Here is a 19515-nt window from a genome sequence, read left to right as displayed (position 1 = left end):
ATATTTCAGTAAATGAGTCTGAGCAATTAATGACCCAAAAATGGTTGTTTCTAATGTGAAATGCTATAATTCGTGCTAGATAACGACTTGTGGTGTCTTAAGGGCAACAATTTTCGACAATGGGCTGACACTAATTTAATTTCTGCCATATATATTCGAATTCGAGTCGAAATCCAACCCGATGGCCCAGTTGTAGCCCAGGTTCAAGGAATCGACAGAAAAGTGAAGCACATGGGCCATAAATTGTACCCAGTTAATTTGGGCCAAAGTTATTGAATTAAATTTTAAAACCAAACTATAAGGCCATTGGTTATTGAATATTTTGACAGTGAACTCCATGATGGCCGGCCCATATTAGGTTCTGGGTTAATGAGGTAAAGCCATAACTAACAGATAAGGCCCATATTAGTATTAAGGCTTTAAAGCCCAAAATAGCCCGATCTAATTGAAACGGGCTTCCGGAAATTGGGCCTATCTTTTAGGAGGGTGGAACATGTAAATCCATATTAAACTAGCCCGGTTAAAAACGGGCTGGTCCGGATCCCATTTGGTTAGCAAGTCAAGACAGAATTGAGGATTTTCTTTTACTTTCGATTTTATCAATAGTTTTTTTAGTAATTAAGGTCACACTTAATCGTCATATTTTCCACAATGACCCTAAAAAATAAAAGTAATACTAATGTTTGTAGAGTTATGTTACATTTAAAATTATAAAATATCTAAAATGCAGTAATGAAAAGATCTATAGTTTTGTAATTTCTAAGATAGAGCGTGCTTGTAACTTTTATTGTATATGCAACATTTTTCTAATAAATATCCACCCAAAAATTCGAGAAATTTATGTTTGGGAATAAAATCCAACCGAAGCATAACCTAATCTGTTTCATTATATAATATTTGTTGTTTTCTCGATTAAAAAAATGATTATTATTTTTATCTAACATTCAGATAAATATTTCAATTTCAATTGTGAATTTTCTCTTATAATTTTTTTTTTCATATTATGTGTTAATGAAACTCTTAATTTTCTTCTTTATTAATCCACCATTAATTTAAATTTAAATATTATCTAAATTTTTTAGTCATATTTCAATTGTTAATCACCCAGGTATCACGCAAGTGTACTACTCTTTTTATAGTTTATCAAAATAACCAACTTTAATTGATCGGTGGAAGAAAAAAACATGAATCAAATTTATTTATTTTTTTTGAAATAAAATCAATCAATTCAACTTGACAGAAAATGGATAATAACAAAAAAGGCACTATGCCAATTTGACTGTAAAAGATATTTGGTAAGGCTGTGGGAAGAGACTGCAATTGGTGTGATTTAAAACAAAGCTGTATCCCCCATTATCAACTTCACGAGAGATGGGCCACCAAAATCACTTCCCATCACTTAAAAAAAGTGAAAATTGTAAATTTTAGTGCAATATGTATTGAGTGGTGGCATTTTTATTTTATATATTATATATCATCCATTCAATTAATTATAGTTCAGTAAATACATTTTAACGATTAATTTTTCTAGTTATTTTCGTCAAAATCATGTAATTAAATAATTAATATAATCGTTAAATTTTTATAATTAGTAGCACATGTGTGTCACGAGGTTTTCTGCGACCACACATAAAAATTTAACTGACATTTATAATTTAACTGTACGATTTTGATAAAAATGACTAAAATTGATAAGTGAAACATAATAATATGACTATAAATGATTCAACGAGATATCGGATTTAAAAAAAAAAAGTCATACTACAATACATACATGATTATGATTGACATTTTCTCTAATTTAAATGCAACCGATATTTCATACATATTATGACATCATCTGACTCGTTATATAAAATAATTAATAATATAATGATTTATAACTTTAATCATTTGTACAATTTCAGACAAATATTGATCGAAACAAAGACCTGCGATCAACTAAGATCTTGTCGTTCACACCAAACTATGTGTATCGATCACAATTCTTTATTTTTTCATGAGGTAAAAAAAACTTTATATGATTCGATTGTTAATATATATTGTTGGTAGCAATAGTATTTTATATAATATGAATGTCCTTCCGGCTTTAAGTGCCCGATTGGTTGGTCCGTGGATGTTGCAACATTTGAGTTGTTGACAATTATTCCATTTGGCCTATAAGTTTGGTTGGCATTTGTATTGTTGTGTGTTGGATGTTATTTTCACTTAAATTAGCATTCATTATCAGGCTTCAAAAAATGAATGAAAATTGTTGGGATTAAATTTATTTATTTTTTTGTATTTTTCACCCTTTTTTCAGTATATTTTGTAAATTTAAATAGCCCTCGTGAAAAAGAAACACATGCACACTCTTGATCGGCCCCATGACAACTTACTATGTTTCTCTTTTTTTTGTGTCACGTGAAAGCCTTTGAACAAACCAAATAGAATACAATGATAAAGTTTACTATGTTTGTGTTAACGATGGCTTGTAATCTTATCTAGCATCAAAGGTTTCAAAATTAGGATAAAGTATGTTGTTCGAGACTCGATACGATAGTCTTCTCAACCCAAATGGGTAACATAATAGTGCTTTTCAAATACAAGAGCTTCTTTTAAGCGTTTACAAACTTTCGGGCATTTGAAATGTTTGGAAACTGAATGTAGAAGCTAGCACGCAAAATAAGTTTCTTTATTTATTTTGTATTTTTAGAAAAAAGAGATACCCTTGAACCTAGATTTTTGGTGGGCTAGTTACAAATTACAAAATCCACACTTCAAAAGATCCATGTATGGATATCAAGTAGCTTTCAAGATTAGGAGAGTGGCCTAAACAAATGGACAAAAACCACCCCATAATGCTAGAATTTTGTTTCTTTCTTAAGCATTTTGAATGGGAAAATGGGAAAGATACAAAAATTTTCCGCAGGGCTTTTGGTATGCATTGAAGTTGGACCATCAAAAACATCAATCGTGGACCATTAATTTTCTTTTGCATGCAGTACTTTTCATGACATAATGTCACACTTTGTGACCCTCACCAGCACTCTTTACTTGTGAGCATTGCAGGTATTTGTCACCTTCACTAAAGCTCAAATTTCAAACACTATATTTATTGGTGTTTTAAGGAGAATTTCTTCCCAACTCCTCACATTATGTGATGGACACAACAGGCTCGACTTGAAACCGACTAATGTAACGGCTTGATAGAGTCAAGTTCCTATATTAGTTAAACTAAAAACTCGAGTTCAGTTGTATGCATCACATTGAGTCACAATAAACAACTACTGGCTCTCAAACTATCAATTAATTCAACACAGGGAAATAATAATGTTCCAAAAGCAAAAGGAAAAAAAAAAAAATGAAAAAGAAAAGTAAAGGTACAGGTAATAATTACAGCAACCATATTCCACCCAACAAGGACAAATGGAACTCATGATAATGTAGGAGATTGGAGGGGGGAAAAGTAGATGAGCTGTTAATTCTTGACAACTAAGAACCACGCCCAAATCAACAAACAAATAAAACTAAGCTCAGAAAGATTAAATTTCTGGGTTGGAAATGTCTTGAGACAACTTTTTAATCAGCTTCAGTTACATGATCGATCTGAACCGGTGAGTCTCGTGAGCTCGATAGTCGTAGATCTTCGATCCGTTTCGCGACTTCAGAAATGGAGGGCCGATTGTCTGGGTGCTGAGACGTGCAGTCGATGCCGAGTTGTAAGAGTTGCACTAGCTCTTCTTCTACGTTCTGGTATCGGAGAAGTTCAAGATCAAAAACTTCGGAAGTCCACTCTTCTCGAACTACAGACTGAACCCATCTTGGCAGGTCGACTCCTTCGTCGTTTAAGAGGGCGTGCGTGGGCGCTTTGCCTGTAAGAAGCTCCAAGATCAACACGCCAAAGCCATATACATCAGCTTTTTGAGAGACTTTGCGAGGATCGGTCACTTCTGGTGCACGATATCCAGTGACTCGGGTTGGAGAGGACGAAGGACCAACTAGATGGTTCAGTCCATAATCAGAGACTCTAGGTTCACACGACTTGGTAAGAAGGATATTTGATGATTTAATGTTTCCATGGGCCACGTTGGGACCTTGAAAATGAATGTATTCAATTGCTCGGGCAGCTCCAAGGGCAATGCCCGATCTCGTTTCCCAATTTAATGGTGTTCGACCAGCCCCTTTGTTTCCTGAACAGGGTAAGATTTAAATGTAAGAAATCCCATTAGCCAATTATCGCAGATAAATTACCACCAAATAAAGTAATTACATGAAAATTAGAGGTTAAAGATTATGCTTTTAGGTGGAGCCCAATAAACTACCAACTCTTACCAATCTAAACAAGAAAAAGGTCACACATTTGACAAAGATTAGACTATAAGAGAGCAACAATTAATTAAACACAACAAGAAAACGAATAAAACCAACTTCTAAATGAGAGAGAATTGCACATGACGCGCTGCCAGCACAGATGAAGTAGTATGAATAATAAAAGCGGTAGTTTTATACCTAACCTATACCAAGAATCTTATTTAATATGACTTGATTTAGTGAAAAATAACCTTCATCTAACATAAAAACTTTAATCTAGTATTTGCAACAATATGAAATTCTCACCAACTTAAAGCTAAAGTGGTAGATACACCAAATTGAGCGCTGATTATATATCAGAAGCAGTAACTTGATGGAGTTCTAGTCTCAAGTACACATCACCGATAAGACTATAAACAAGTTATTTATTCCGATTTAGCGCTAGAGAGTAAATTCATGGATCTATATACGCATTATGTATGACTATTACAAGAAAAAACCATATCCTACACAGTATCACTCTAAAAGATTCTATCTTTGCAAGTAGTAACCAAATAGAAAGGCCAGAATTGTTGATATGTAATGAAATCTTGTACCCTTGACGATTCTCGTTGTATAATTTGAACCAAGATCAACATCAATATGTTATAAACTAAATTGAAGAAGAGAACTCTAGAAATCTGACTCACCATGGAGAAGTGCAGAAAGGCTTCCCATTTGCATGTAGTCATATACAAGAAGCTTCTCCTCTCTACTGTAGTAATAAGCCCTGAGAGGGACCAAATTATCGTACTCCATGGATCCAACCCCCTCAATCTTATCCTTGAATTCTCTTTCCGAAATGGTGACATCTTTCAACCTCTTCACAGCCACCACAGTCCCCGCTTCCAAGACAGCCTTGTATGATGTCCCAAAAGTCCCCTTCCCCAAAACCTCGGCTGAGGCCCTCAGCAACTCTTCCAAATCGAACACCCTTGAGCCGTTGCCGAAGAATACTAGCTTCTTGGCAGCTGCCATGTCGGCTCCATTTTCTGCCCTCCCATTCCCGTTAGCACTCATTGCAGCAGCGGCTGCGGAGGCCACAGAGAATCCATTGCCCATCCCGCCATTCTCAGCCTCCAAAGGCTTTCTGCCCAAGTCATTTTCTTGGCTCTTGATCGCCGCTAAATCTACAGACCTAGCCTTCTTTCCGCTCCTCTTCATACACAAAAAGAAAACAATAAATAGCAGTAAAATGAAGCCAATAACAGATCCTATCACGATTCCAGCAATTGCACCACCAGACAACTTCTTCTTCTTCCCACCATTTCCCGAGTTTCCACTCCCATTTCCATTCTCTTCAGGGGCGGCAGCCGGAATTTCCCCGCCGCTTTCAGCACATGCATTATCAAGAGGCTTCCCACAAAGCAAAGTTCCCAAGAACGCATCTTTGGGCTTCCCCTCAAGCCCTTTGGGCACCGACCCATTTAAATTATTATAAGAAACATTAAACTGAGCAAGTAAAGGAATATCAATGTCGGGCAAAACGCCACTGAAATTGTTCTCCTCCAGGTATAGCGTACGCAGACGGGTCAAATTGTTAAACCCAGATGGAATTTGACCCGAAAAATTGTTCGAAGCCAGATTTAACCGCACCAGGGCGTTAAGCGAGAAAATAAAATCAGGCACTGGGCCGGAAAACTGGTTCCCCTGAAGATAAAGATTCCGAAGCTGAGAAAGCTGCGAGAGGTCAGAAGGGAGTGGACCAGAGAGATGGTTGAGGCGAAGGCTGAGAGTACGAAGACCCGTTAAGCCGGACAAAGTGTTTGGAGGAATGGAACCGAAAAGAGACGAGCCCGGGAGGCGGAGAGCCGTAACCCGGTTGTTCTCGCACAGAACTCCCGGCCAGCTGCATGGGGTGGTGAGCGTGGTGTTCCAGAGCAGAGTGCGTCCGCCGACGGCGGACCGGAGGGCCAAGAGCGCCGCCCTATCCGTCGACAGATCCGAGGAAACAGCGAGGGAGAAGAACAAGAAAAGCAGAAGCAACATCTTCAGAAACTTCACAGAACCCAGTGCCCGCATTGTGATAATGTGCAGTCTACTGAATTATTGTGTAGGAAAGAAGAAGAACAAGAAAGGGCGGCGAATCATTTGGTGGAGAGCTCCATTATGAAGCATGTGGTGAAGGGGAAAGTGAGTGAGGGTTTTGGTTGGGAGGGATGAAGTTAATGAACGCCATGAATGAATCTGCCATACTGTGTGAATGTATTCATCTGTACTGTGTGAGAGAGAAAATGGGACAGTGTGTGTATTTGTGTGTGTGTGTGTGAGAGAGAGAGAGAGGGATTATTAAAGACTTCGAGATCCAGGCTGGGAATAGGGATTAGGGGGATTTTATTTTGAAAATCGAATACGAATATGTTCCATCTACTCTACGTGTATAAATATGTTGTTTGTATAATAATAAAAAAAATGGATGTGAGAGTGAGAGTTAGGGGTGCAAACGAATCAAATTGAGTCGAATAATGACAAAATTTTAAAGATCAAATTCGGCTTGATAAGAGTATATTCGAGTTCGAACTTGATTCGAAGCTCGATAATTTAAAATATTTTGGCTCGAGCTCGACTCGAAATGAAGTTCGTCTCGAAACATTCGAACCTATTCGTGAACTATTGCTCGGATATTATGGTTCGAAAAGCTCGAAATGTTCAAAATGTATATATATTTATTATATAATTATATTATATTAATTAAATATTAAGCTCGTAAAATATTCGAACTATCGAACATAATAATTTAAGCTCGAGCTCGGCTCAAAAAAAAAGTTCGAATATGTTTGAATTCGACTCGAGTTCGATAAGCTCGAATACAAATCAAATATTTATCGAGTGGATTCGTAAAACTCACGAACCGGCCCAGTTCGTTTGCACTCCTATGTGAGACGACTGATCGACTTTATTCATATACGTAGATTTTTGGTGTTAACAAATCAAATTGGTTTGAAAATATTGGAGCTGGCTCGATATATTTGATTTGTATTTGAAATTATAAAATTCGAACGTGTTTGAACTTTTTTTCGAATCGAACTTGAATCAAATTCATATATCAAATTTATGTGTGTTTCGAGCTTTGCGGATATTACGAGCTTTCGAACCTTCCTTAATAAACTTTAATAATTAATATTTAATTAATAGATCGAATAGGTAGCGAATAGATTCGATCATTCGAATGTTAATTTGAGTCAAACTTGAGCAAAAAAAAAAATTAGTTTTAAATCAAGCTCGAATTCAAATATACATAATACAAACCGAATGTGAGCATTAATCATGGCTAATATTTGGCTCGATCGGTTTGTTTGCACTCTTACCAGTTACTTGCAAGTGAAATGTAATAAGTTTCATAAATCGGATTCGAAATATGTCTTATAAATTTTATTCGTTGGATAATCTTGTAAAGATTGCTATTGTGTTTATATTAATAAAATAAGAATAATTCAGCACGCATACATAATGCATTAGTTTACGGAATGTTTCAAATTACCGGTGATTATAATATGATGATATATATAGTTCGGAATTAGTCAAACATCATAGTGAATTTTTTTTCTTGTTGTTTTGGGAATAAAAAATTTTATTTCGAAAATATTTTTGATAGGTAAATTTGTTTGACACGCGGAATCATAAAGGTATTTCCTTTTAAAGACAAAAAAAAAAAATCAAAGAATAATAATTATCCAATAAAAACTATAAATTTGTAGAATATTAATTTTATTTTTGACATGGTTAAAAAATAAAATAAAATCTTTAGCCAAAATGGTGACTACTTTCGTGCCTTTTTGGAAATGCATTTAAGTTCAAGAATTGACGTACGGTTTAATAAATAATATATTTAATATTTTCCACACCTTCGATAATATAATATAATACTATTTCGTGCGTATGAGACTATGAGTTGTACATATAAATTACTCATTTTAAGTCAACCATAGCTCAAAAAATGCTTATGAATAAATAAACAATTTATTAGTTTTTGTTTTTGGTTTAATTTTCTTTAATTTACTCTTTTCTATAATTAACTTTTCTTTTGGAATTTATTGGTTGAATCAAAAGTTTCTTGGATTCGGTGTTAATGATGAAAATGTACAATTTACAGGTTAATTGGTGTGGGGAAACGTGAATCACAATTCATAATCAATCAATTTGGGAATTACTCTAAGCAAATTAAATGAGAAGGAAATTTCGAGAAAATGTTTAAGTAAATAAAACAATTTGGGTCAAATAGATTGATCAAATCAAATCAATTAATTTGCTTGTCTCGATAAATAATTAATTGACTTCTTGGTTTATTAGATTCAGTCTGACATTTTTATCTTGAATTGAAATAAAAATATAATTTTCTTCCTCACTATGTTATAGAATTCATTTTTTTTTTCTTTTGTTTCAAATATAAATCCACTTTCTTCGCTCAAATATAAATCCACTTTCTACGTTTTGTATTATTTTTTACTAATATATCTTTTTTTATTAAGTCTTGTAAAATACACAATTATTTTTTAATAATTTAAATAAACAAAATAAAAAAAAATTTGTTTGTAAGCTTATATATCTGGGATTACGATTTACGACAGCACAATAAATCAAATTTGCCCAAATAAATTTCTTTTATTTTTTCTTTTTGTTATTCTACATGGAACATATCGAATAATATGTATGTCAGTATGTGTGACTAAAAGATTTGATTTTTGTGTATAAATAAATAAATTTTTTTATTTTATTTTAATAATTTAACAATTAAGTGGTAGTTTTTGGGGTGAATAAATTTTGTAGCAGATATTTGTTAAACACTACGTGCTCGAGTAGGTCCAATAAGACAAGCCCTTTATTTGGGATGGCCCTTTACGATTTTGTTGGTGCAAATTATATCTCCCACATAATCATAGCTTTTTCTATTTTTCATAAATGGATAAAATAGTATGAAAATAATAATAATTGCATTCTAATAATAATCATGGCAGGTCGATTATGAAAGTAAACGAATCATACACACATTATAAATTTCAAGCTCAATTAAAAGATTGATAAAACCCTAGTGGAAATTATATTTTGATTATGCAATTTGCAAGTGTTTTTTTTTACTATTTTTTATCGTAGTTTTAGACAGGTTTTAATTCACTAATATATAATTCTTTTAACTTCAATTTTTTTTAAAAAAAATGATTGAGGGTGGAATAATATTTTCCGTGTCACCGTATTTTATTCTTCTAGGTCGAAATTTATTATATATATATATATATATATATATATATATATCTTATTAAGATATTTATGTTACATCGAACGTAACATATTTTATTATCTAGCAACTAGCAATTATTGGATTATTATCCGATCCGATTATATGAGTTCCAATAAAAATATGTATGAGGTCCATATATGTACATATATATAATGGAATCTAGTTATTAAAACTGCATGGGACATATTTGAATCAGTAGATTTTATATTATTATTTTTATAAAAATTAATAAACGCATTTATTTATATTTAATCAAAAATAAGACTATAATTCACAGGGACGCATAGTTTGGTAACAAGTCATTATTCTTGACAGCAAGAGTTATTATAATTATTTAATTTTTGACGACAGTATTTTATGATCGAGACAACTATGCAAGTCGTTAGTCATGAGACCCTTGCAATTACTACTGTTTTTTTTTTTGTGCTTTATATACAGTGGTCAACTGAATAGTTGGTGACAAGTCATCGACAAAATTCGTCGGTCGATATTTCATATTTGGATCGATAAATTTGATTTCACGGATCAATTTGTGTATTTAAAATATATCATAATTATCATAAATTTATATACTTGATATCCAAAAAAGTTAACAAATTTGAAATTTATCATCTCAAATCCATCGATGCAAACATAAGCTCGAAGAATTTGTTCAGTTCATATTAATTGGTTTCAACTTCTATTTCATATATATAGATCATATGGATAGAATGGATAATGTAGTCATTACACAGGCGTTCAACTGGAGATGCGATGTAGTGTAGAAGATGTCTCATGGATAAACATTTCAATAGGATATGTTTGGCGTGAGCGATATGTTAAGTATAAATTATTAATTAAACTATTGTTTGTATCATTTTTTGTTTGTCCAAATAATTTCAAAACTCGTGTAAGAAAAACTCTGTATGGTTGAAAATGCATCTATTCTTCTTGATCTTGATTGTGAACCAGCTACTCAAAAAAATTACGCAAAATTCCAAACGTAATCATCTCTAACAAAAGACGCGACATCGTGGAGTAAGATCTAAATTTGTGCTCGCGATTTGGACGCCCATGGAGAAAGGAGGTCCGCACACCATCCATAATGTGTTGTTACTTACCTTGATCTTTTTTATTTATGATAGGAGTGCAATAATTGTTCATGTTAGATCAAACGATCGAATCATAGTGTGTGGGCTGATGTGGTTTAAAAGACTTGAGTTATACCGTAATCACCAACTATAGCTTTTGATAAAAAGACAAGTGTTCGATCCTATGAGTATGTCGTTCGGAAATGACATACCGTGAACATTGTTCCATCTATGAATTTACTCGACAGGGTAACAAAATTTGAAGTTGTTCCTAGAATGTTTTGACAAGTGAAGTCTACCTCCGTGGTTGAGGTGCAATTACTAGATATTGTTTGCTCTTTAAAGGAGAAATTTGATATCTTGATTATGAAAGAATTGCTTGGCAGCATTTATTTGTTTTTTTCAAAAAAGATTTTACTATCGGTGAATGATAATCTTTATCAACTATATGAAAATTGCGAAATTGGAAAATTATTAAAAAAAATTCATAGAAGCAACAATAATGCCTCCGGCTCTATTCTTGTCAATTATGTTCTCACTATCTACTCAAAGATTGGGGATGATGACTTACAGGCTACAGCAACAATAATGGGAGTCGAATTTTAGGTAAGAATTTTAACCAACTTTGTCACAATTGAATTAGAAAGAATATTATTTAGCAAAGCTAAAATCATACCCAAAAAATAAATATGATATTGTGCTATTCCAAAAAGGGCAGTACAGCTCTGTCACCGCATATTGTATTTTTTTGTCGGGTTGGGGGTATTATCGTCTAAATGAAATTTGCAGTTTTGGTCTTTTCGACCACATGGAACAATACATAATTGAATATAGCGAAAAAATCCATTTTAGTCCTCTAGCTTCAATTTTTATTTCTTTTTGTCTTGTAACTATTCAAATTTAGGTATTGGTCCACTAATTTTAAATTTTGACTATTTTATTCCTATTTTAACATAAATATTCAATTTTAGTCGAAAATCGCTGACTAAGCTGTAAAATCCGATCATATGACAACAAATTTGGAAAATTTGTCCTATTTTTTTACGTTCATTGTCCCCTTTATTGATTTTGCTATTTTTTTAAGGAAAATTTTATAATTTCGGTTTGATTTGATAGAATTTTATATAGTATTTACTGATATTATTTCTGACCAAATTGAAAATACTTAAATTCGTGTCATCTCATTTGATTGTATAGTTTAATCAACAATTTATAGATAAAATTAGACACTACGATAAAAAAAAAAAAAAAAGATCAAAATAGCCAATATATCAAAGTTAGAGGACCAATACCCAAGTTTGATTAATTATAAAACTAAAAGAGAAAACATGTATAAATTAAAGGACCAATTCGGCTCTTTTTTCCTTCAATATATGTAAAGTACTCCTAAATATTTGCCAAATCACTTTTATATATGCTAAAAAAACATATAATATTTATATATTAACATTGAAATTTCTTTTTTTTTTTTGAAGCAATTTCTTATTTTTATTGTTGGCCTTAAAATTGGATTTTTTTTTTTCATATGGAGATGTTTCAAAAATCTCAAATCTGAAATCTTTATTCGGAGGAAAAATGAGTAGCATTTGAACTACAAGCTCGAGCCCCTTAAAAAATGATTTGTGACTGTGAGCATGTAAATTGTATAAATTTTGTTTAAAATCTCGATTGGGTTTTTTGGCTCAATTTTAGTTAGATCATAACAAGAAATTTCTAAAAAAATAGTGGTTAATTAATAAAACAACACGCATGTTTGTTTCCCACGTCACAACTTGCCAATTTTAAATGCACGTTAGTTATATAGTCAGAATAATCAAGATTATCTAACTAAAGATTTGGTCGATTAATATAGAAATTTGAAACAAATTATTATATTTCCATATTTCGTGGAAAAACACAAAAGTAGCCCGTTGATTTTTTGGAGACTCGCTGGCTTAATTAATTTCCAGAGGTTCAAATTTTATAGTCCCCAAATTTTTTTTATATATAATAACGCTATACTCTGCATTTTTACTTTATGATTTCCCATCATAAAAAATAAAAAATAATTATTTAAGCTCCCTAATCGATCACTATATCAATTAAGCGTAAGTTTGTATGCAAAAGTTATCGATGGAATACCATAAATGTATATGATGCATGCAATGAAGTGATCAGGAATCATATCTGGGTATACTGTATCAATCTCTGCTCAGACTGGCGCCTAGGACATGCGCTCGTCACATCGGGGAATCAAACCACTGTGCGCGACCACTCATTCCAAACCGAACGTGGATCTAGAATGTCCCCTGAAAACACTAGAAACGGAACGACCCGTCGGTCGAGTGACTCACAATGCTCCAAACGTCCTAACAAGGGCCGGGCTGAGCTCCCTATACACAAGCTTATCTCGAAAGATATACTGGTTCAATATGATATGCAAATGCCGCATAATAATCTATGCAATAACATGCAAAACATAACACATAAATGCAACATATAAATATAAAACCCGCTGGTTATCTCAGTCAGTACTTACGTACCTTAGTTATAGGTTTGGATTTAGAGCTGACGTAGCTTGCCTAGTAACTAAGGTACGTAAATAATGACTGAGATAGCCAGCGGGTTGCATATTTATATGTTGCATTTATGTGCTATGTTTTGCATGTTATTGCATGAATTATTATGCGGCATTTGCATATCATATTGAGCCAGTATATTTTATCTTTTTAAACTGCTTTTTTTCGATTTTGATCATTTAAGTTAACAAATTCTAGCCTTAGTGAGGTATATTTTGATTTCGACAATTTTAGTTATTTAAATTGAGAATTTTGATGTGACACTACACATATTATTTCGTATTAATGACATATCAATATCACATTGAAAAAAAAAAAAAATTTAAAAAAAATACAGAACAAACTGAACTTTAATAACATAAAAAAAAAAGAAGAAAGAAACGAAATGCAATCTTCACATTTATAATCGAACAGCTGAAGTAAGGCCATATCATGAACGAAGAAAAGGGTTTATGAGCCCATGTTAGTAAGCCCAGATCAACGATAGTGTCGGCCCGAAAATAGGTTATTCATTCAGTTCGTAACTTACTCGTAACTGGAGTCGGATTCAGATAGGGTTGGACCCAAGTCAGCCCAAAGAATATTATTTTGGAGGGTTTTTGGGCTCGGATTGTTTGAGCTCCATTTGTTTTTTTTTTTTTATTCTCTTGCTTTGACTCAACCCAAACTCATCCGAATTGAGATTCACCTGGCCTGTTGCATTACTTGCATAGAGATTATCCCCTATGGTTTATCTCGTTAGTATGGTTTGTAGAAGACTACACTAATCGTAGTTTAACCAATACACACACCAAAGATAGTCATGAGTTTTTATTGGATAGATAACAAAAAGTTGGAACGTGTGTATTTTTCTTGCTTAGTTGGACTGTTAAAAAAAATCTAAAATGTATGTGAAATCTCTTAAAATATATGTATATATAAGCACATTTTTAGAATCCAATTGCGTCTAAATCATCAAATCTTATGCTTCTCTAAAAATAGAAATCGGGACATTAAATTTTTGAAATTTGATTTTGTAGCATAGTGTTCTCATCTCAAATTCCTTGTTCCCATTGGCAAAGCAGTAGGCGATGAAACCAAAGTGATTCTATATTTACTTAAAACATCATATTTTTTTCTTTTTGAGTACATATACATTGTAAGAATATTGAAAATTATATATGTGACATCATATCTTTTACAACCACAAAAAATTTTCACGAGTCAGTTCACCTGAAACATCATATATTCAGCAATTCATATTTTTACCATTAAATATTTTGCAAGTATTCCTTGATTATAACTTAGATTATTTTTATTTTATTTTTAAAATATTTAATTTATATTATTTTAACTTTTTATCGAAACAGCCAGCCCCGGGTTAAAATTTTTTCTGGTGTATCATCCCAAATTCATCAATTCAATCGCAACCTCGAAAAATTTTATGCAGTTAATATTAATTATTTTCAAGTTGTGTTTCATTTATACAGATATATATAATGATTATGTATGCATTATATTGGATACACAATTGCTTACTTCGTTTCTCGCCAAACAATACTATACAACCAGCTCTTACAGATAAATAAACCACGGGAAGGAAATATAGAAGAAATGATACACACCGGATATAATAGGAAAAGAACAAGAAAATTTAGTAGATCCCTTCATAAACCAGAGAAGTTGGCAAATATTAATCTAAAGAGTACAACATGCACTTCACAAATCCAAATCAAAACTCAAAATTTGACGAAGTTAGCAACAATGACATAGGCTTAAGCACTAGAATATCATACACCAAAATAACAAAATAAAAACATACAAGATTTGTAACTTACCTCTTCTAAGGATCATATTAACGAATGGGGTTGCTCTCTTCGAGTTGCTACTAAATCAACAAGATTGGTCGTGTACAATCTTTTAAGCCTGGGATCGCCTAAACTCGAACCAAATATCGTAGTGGTTGAAGAGTAAACTATCGTGGATGTGTTTCCCGACATACTCGAGTCCTAAGCTATTCAGCCTTTTTGTGCATTCTTCACCTCCCAAACGAGAACAAAACTTGATATTATGTGAGACCAAGATTCGACCTTCCAAAGGTTTCAATCTGCCTGCTAACCGCTCGAAGCCAATCCAAACAAGTTTGTCGGGCATGTGTAGGAAGACAGCACTGGCATATATTAGATCATATGTGGTTTCATGCCCGAACTTACTGAAATCCATATCTTCACCCTTTATAATCAAAGGACGCTTAAATAATAAACCGTGAGATGGAATCTCATATCGAAGCGCAGCCATTAGAGATAGCTCATCTCTCTCTAAGCAATGGTAATGCCCAGGATTCAAGTAACCGATGAAATGTAGGCCAACACGAAGTGTACCACATCCAATCTCAAGTACTTGGGAGTTTGGGGTTAAATGTACTGTTTCAGCAAGAAATTCGAACCCATCTCGTCCTCCTGCCCAGGGCTCACCATAATAGCTGTGGTGTTCCTCAACAAGTAATTCTCCTGGGCAAGGTAGAGCTGTGTGATTGTTCGCTTCTTCTCCTTCATAGTGTGATATCCCTTTGAACTGAAGAAGATCCTGGAGTTGCTGCTGACGACTGCGAGGGTTGATCCCTTTACGTAGAACATTGGGCTGCATATGCAACCCATTGGCTTCAATCTGACTCTTCAGCCAATCTATATCCTCGGCTGAAGCTGAGATCCGCTCTCGAATTTTTGTGCTCTCATTTACCAATGCAGGAGCGGTGCAAGAGCAAGGAGGAGATGGGGATGAAAGCATAAACAGCATGAAGAATAAGAGGGTTGCAGCGGCAGCGGCTGAGAGGACAAGGACTGGAACTGAGATCACCACTCCCTTTGATGGAAGCAGAGCCATTTAAGAATAGAGTAAATATGAGATTTGCTTCTCACTATGCACCGAAATGATTTTCACCGTAAATGTGAATCTTAGGGTCCAAAAACCTTTATCAAGAATTTGGATTAGAATCAGCAAAGCATGACTAACATTCACTGCCAAATTACCCTTTTATTCCAAATTGTTTCTCATACTTCGAGAGAGGTTAGAATGGATAGGTGTTGAAAGTGTTCTTGTAGCAAGTTTGCGAAAGAAAAAACTCAAACTTTAGATCAGAAAATTACAAAAAAAAATCTTACTAAGACTTGGCCAGTTGATAAATGCAATGCAGCGAATGCTGAACTCAGAATCGCAGTGAAAAAATCTCAATCGGACCACCAAATGCCAATCATTTCAGCATACAACATCTAATTTTATCTTTGTTTGGAGACAACTGAATCCTTGATAATCAAAGGAGACCAATGACCTGCAACAATCTGGAATCCAAATTTGCTCACGATACTATTCTTATTGCAAAATAAATAACGAATCCTACAAATTTGTACAACTTTTTTATTCCAAATTCCCGAATTCCAGAAGCAACGAGCCACTGACTAGAGAAATGAAAAAAAAAAATAATAAAACGAAGATTTACCTCTCACATGTATCGATTTCTCGTCCGTTGGTTTAGAATTTCTTCGATTCGAACGTTAGGGCAACAGGGAAGAGAACCACGTCTGACGCAGAGTTCAGACGATCTGGAGATGAAGATGAAGTGGGGGGGATCTTCAGCCGGGTTTTGGATATGTTTGAAGCCCAACAATATAAAATCTGAATTGATCGTCAAAGTCCGGCCCAATAATATGATAAAAATTTTATTAGTAAGCCCAGATCCACGAGTGTCGACCCAACAAATAGGTTATTCCCCGAGTTCGTAACTTACAAGTTACACGTAATTGGAGTCGGATCATTTGATTACACTATTATTTATGAACATATCTCTATAGGTTTCTGGATTTCAATATAGATCCATGTGGATAGTTTGCGTATGTTGCCTTTGCAATTCAGGTTTAAGTGTGTATAGGTAATAACCAGAGTCAATCCGAAAAATTTCACGTTAGAGAAGGGGGTTTTCAGTTTTTGGGTTCGGGTTCGACCCAAGTCAACCCCAAAAATTTTATTTTGGGGGGTTTGCTGGTTTGGATGGAGAAATATTTTGCATCCCCTTGCTTCAACCCGACTTGAATTCACTTGAATTGACGTCTCTAGATGAGTTTGTTGCATTGAGATTATCCAATATGGTTTACGTCACTAACATGATTTGTAAACTACTTCTTTAATCGGATAAAGAATTTATCCAGTACGCACCGAAAAATAGCAACTACGAGTTTCAGCGTCATGAAAAAAAAAAATTAATGTGTATACTTTTCTTGCTTAGTCACACAAGGGTACAAAATTCTAAACTGGATAATAAACTGGATAATTATGAAATCTAATTAAATTTCCTTACATTATTAGAATCCAATAACGTCTAAATCATCAAATTTTATGCTTCTCTAAAAATAGAAATCGGGACATTAAATTTTTGAATTGATTTTGTAGAATAGTATTCTCACCTCGAATTCCTTGTTCCCATTGGCAAAGCAGTAGACGATGAAACCAACTGATTGAAGTATAAGAATTGCAGCAATACAATTTGTATTGTACGAAGTGAATGTTTTCATTATAAAATACTCAAATTTTTATATGAAATTTCCTAAAACGTCAAAATTTAATCGTAGAAAAGGAAAGCTGTATATTTATACATGTCTGGAAAATAGGCCTAAAAATCACTAATTCAATGCTAACGTTGCAATAACATTGAGGCAAACAAAGTTTTCATACACAAGATGAAAGTTACAATTCTTAATATACAAGTCACCTTAGATGCTACACACGAAGTAAACTCGATTCGGACTCGAACTCCGGCTCGAGCTCCCGGTGTAGTAAAAGAATGAATGAATCAAAGAATGAAGCTGTACATAATCTCTACTAACTCTCCCTTCCTTCCTATGCTACCAATTCCAATTCATTAGAGCAACTAGTATGCCGCGATGTTAACAACAATCGAAAAGTCGTCGAATTATAGCCTAACATAGATCAACTAATCAAACATAGATCAACATCATCATCCCCGTTTTGAGCCCTCCTGCTCAATCTCAAATCGTCCAATCGGCACGACCCTAGTCTTTGCGACATCACGGGCTCTTCCAACATCCTCGTTCGGGCCGAAAATTGACAGACAAAGGCCTCTAAAGCCTCCTTCATCCAAGGATGTGCACATGCCTCTCTTGCTTCATTCACAGACATCTGTATGATTCATAGGATCAAACGACATGTTAGAGATCATCACAAAGAACATGACATTGAATCGAAACGATTGAAGATTCATATAGGTACTCTGAAACGTACCCAAACTCGTTGGCGGGCGTCTTTCTCCGGCCAAACATCGAGTTCCTCGGTTACAAGGAGGGGAAACATCGATCCCTCGTGGTATTTATCTTGGCTTCTGCTCTTGAAAACCCATTCACCTAATTTATCCTGCGAGAAAATGGTAACCAAGAAAGCTTTAGAATCACACAAGAACTTTTATGTACATAAATATCCAATGATTCTAAACAAGACTAGATATTCACCTCGAGCAAGCCGATCACACCGGCTTCTTCGATGGTTTCTCTCGAAGCAGCCATTCTGATATCTTCATCGAGTTCCCAACCACCCTGAAATTTCCATTGCAAAAGATCAGTTTCAAACCAAGGTCACTCTTTCATTGTTTTCAATTCAAAGTTAACTTAAATGTGCAAAAGGCCAAAAGCTACCTTAGGAAACATCATTCTTGGACTCTTTTGAGAGCTAATCAAAAGAACTTCCAAATCATCGACTGAAAGCTCATGGATTTGGGGGGATTTGTTGCTTTTCCTGATTCTATACGGGATACATCTGCACAATTCGCCAAAGGGAAAAGATCATCAGACAAATACATCATTTTCAGCTAACCATTGTACATTAGCAAATCAAAGAGCCAAAAAAAATCCTATATTTGAAGCTTAAAAAGATCCCAATCCACCATTTTTCAACACAAGAAGGAACCCTTTTCTCGAAATTTGCAGGCTAACTTTTCTTTTCTCCAAAAGAATAAGAGGGTTTTCAAGAAAAATACCCGACAACCAGACGATAGCCCTGGCTGTAACGCTGCAAATGCCTCCCTGTACGGGCGGGCAAAGCTACCAATTTCTTGATTTGCATAGTCATCGCTAATCAATCTAATCTCCTATCTTCTTTTTTTACAGAGAACAAATCTCAAAAACTCAAAAAGGGAAGAAACCCAGTATAAATCTTTCGACACCGTTCGGGAAACCGCCTTAAAAATCTCCAGTTGCTTAATTTTTTTGGCGAGAGAAGTGAATTAATGGCAGGTAATTAATTGTCTTGAAGGGCTGTGGATAACTGATGAGATGAA

At 34.1% G+C, this 19515-nt stretch overlaps 3 protein-coding genes across 4 annotated transcripts; all 3 read right to left on the bottom strand.

Annotated features, from left to right (window-relative positions):
- Positions 1–3251: 3251 nt before the first annotated feature.
- On the bottom strand, positions 3252–6636 carry LOC140862607 (probable inactive receptor kinase At1g48480). The gene is made up of 2 exons (XM_073265640.1): positions 4983–6636; positions 3252–4172 (listed from the first exon to the last, which is right to left on the bottom strand). The coding sequence occupies exons 1-2, from the start codon at positions 6352–6354 to the stop codon at positions 3562–3564; spliced, it is 1983 nt and encodes a 660-aa protein (XP_073121741.1). The 5' UTR covers positions 6355–6636; the 3' UTR covers positions 3252–3561.
- Positions 6637–14812: 8176 nt separating this feature from the next.
- Positions 14813–16839, bottom strand: LOC140865708 (uncharacterized). 2 transcript variants are annotated; one of them, XM_073270429.1, is made up of 3 exons: positions 16672–16839; positions 16337–16513; positions 14813–16144 (listed from the first exon to the last, which is right to left on the bottom strand). In XM_073270429.1, exon 3 carries the CDS (start codon positions 16056–16058, stop codon positions 15096–15098), a length of 963 nt encoding a protein of 320 aa, XP_073126530.1. In that variant the 5' UTR covers positions 16059–16144; positions 16337–16513; positions 16672–16839; the 3' UTR covers positions 14813–15095. The 2 variants fall into 2 exon arrangements, with proteins under 2 accessions (XP_073126530.1, XP_073126528.1); XM_073270427.1 differs by having other exon boundaries at positions 14813–16513.
- Positions 16840–17849: 1010 nt separating this feature from the next.
- Positions 17850–19515, bottom strand: LOC140863648 (nudix hydrolase 17, mitochondrial-like). The gene is made up of 5 exons (XM_073267229.1): positions 19216–19515; positions 18875–18995; positions 18692–18775; positions 18468–18596; positions 17850–18365 (listed from the first exon to the last, which is right to left on the bottom strand). Exons 1-5 carry the CDS (start codon positions 19305–19307, stop codon positions 18156–18158), a joined length of 636 nt encoding a protein of 211 aa, XP_073123330.1. The 5' UTR covers positions 19308–19515; the 3' UTR covers positions 17850–18155.

The sequence above is a fragment of the Henckelia pumila genome, chromosome 4 (assembly GCF_033568475.1).
Source record: "Henckelia pumila isolate YLH828 chromosome 4, ASM3356847v2, whole genome shotgun sequence".
NCBI classification, from domain to species: Eukaryota; Viridiplantae; Streptophyta; class Magnoliopsida; order Lamiales; family Gesneriaceae; genus Henckelia; species Henckelia pumila.
Note: the sequence above shows the minus strand (reverse complement) of the source record. Positions and strands in the feature narration are given on the sequence as shown.

Coding starts and splice junctions, on each gene's coding strand:
- LOC140862607 (XM_073265640.1), bottom strand. CDS start 6,354: ATGCGGGCACTGGGTTCTGTGAAGTTTCTGAAGATGTTGCTTCTGCTT. Junction 4,173..4,982: donor CCTTTCTGCACTTCTCCATG/GTGAGTCAGATT, acceptor TACCCTGTTCAG/GAAACAAAGGGGCTGGTCGA.
- LOC140865708 (XM_073270427.1), bottom strand. CDS start 16,058: ATGGCTCTGCTTCCATCAAAGGGAGTGGTGATCTCAGTTCCAGTCCTT.
- LOC140863648 (XM_073267229.1), bottom strand. CDS start 19,307: ATGACTATGCAAATCAAGAAATTGGTAGCTTTGCCCGCCCGTACAGGG. Junction 18,776..18,874: donor CAAGAATGATGTTTCCTAAG/GTAGCTTTTGGC, acceptor TGGAAATTTCAG/GGTGGTTGGGAACTCGATGA. Junction 18,366..18,467: donor ACGCCCGCCAACGAGTTTGG/GTACGTTTCAGA, acceptor TGAATCATACAG/ATGTCTGTGAATGAAGCAAG.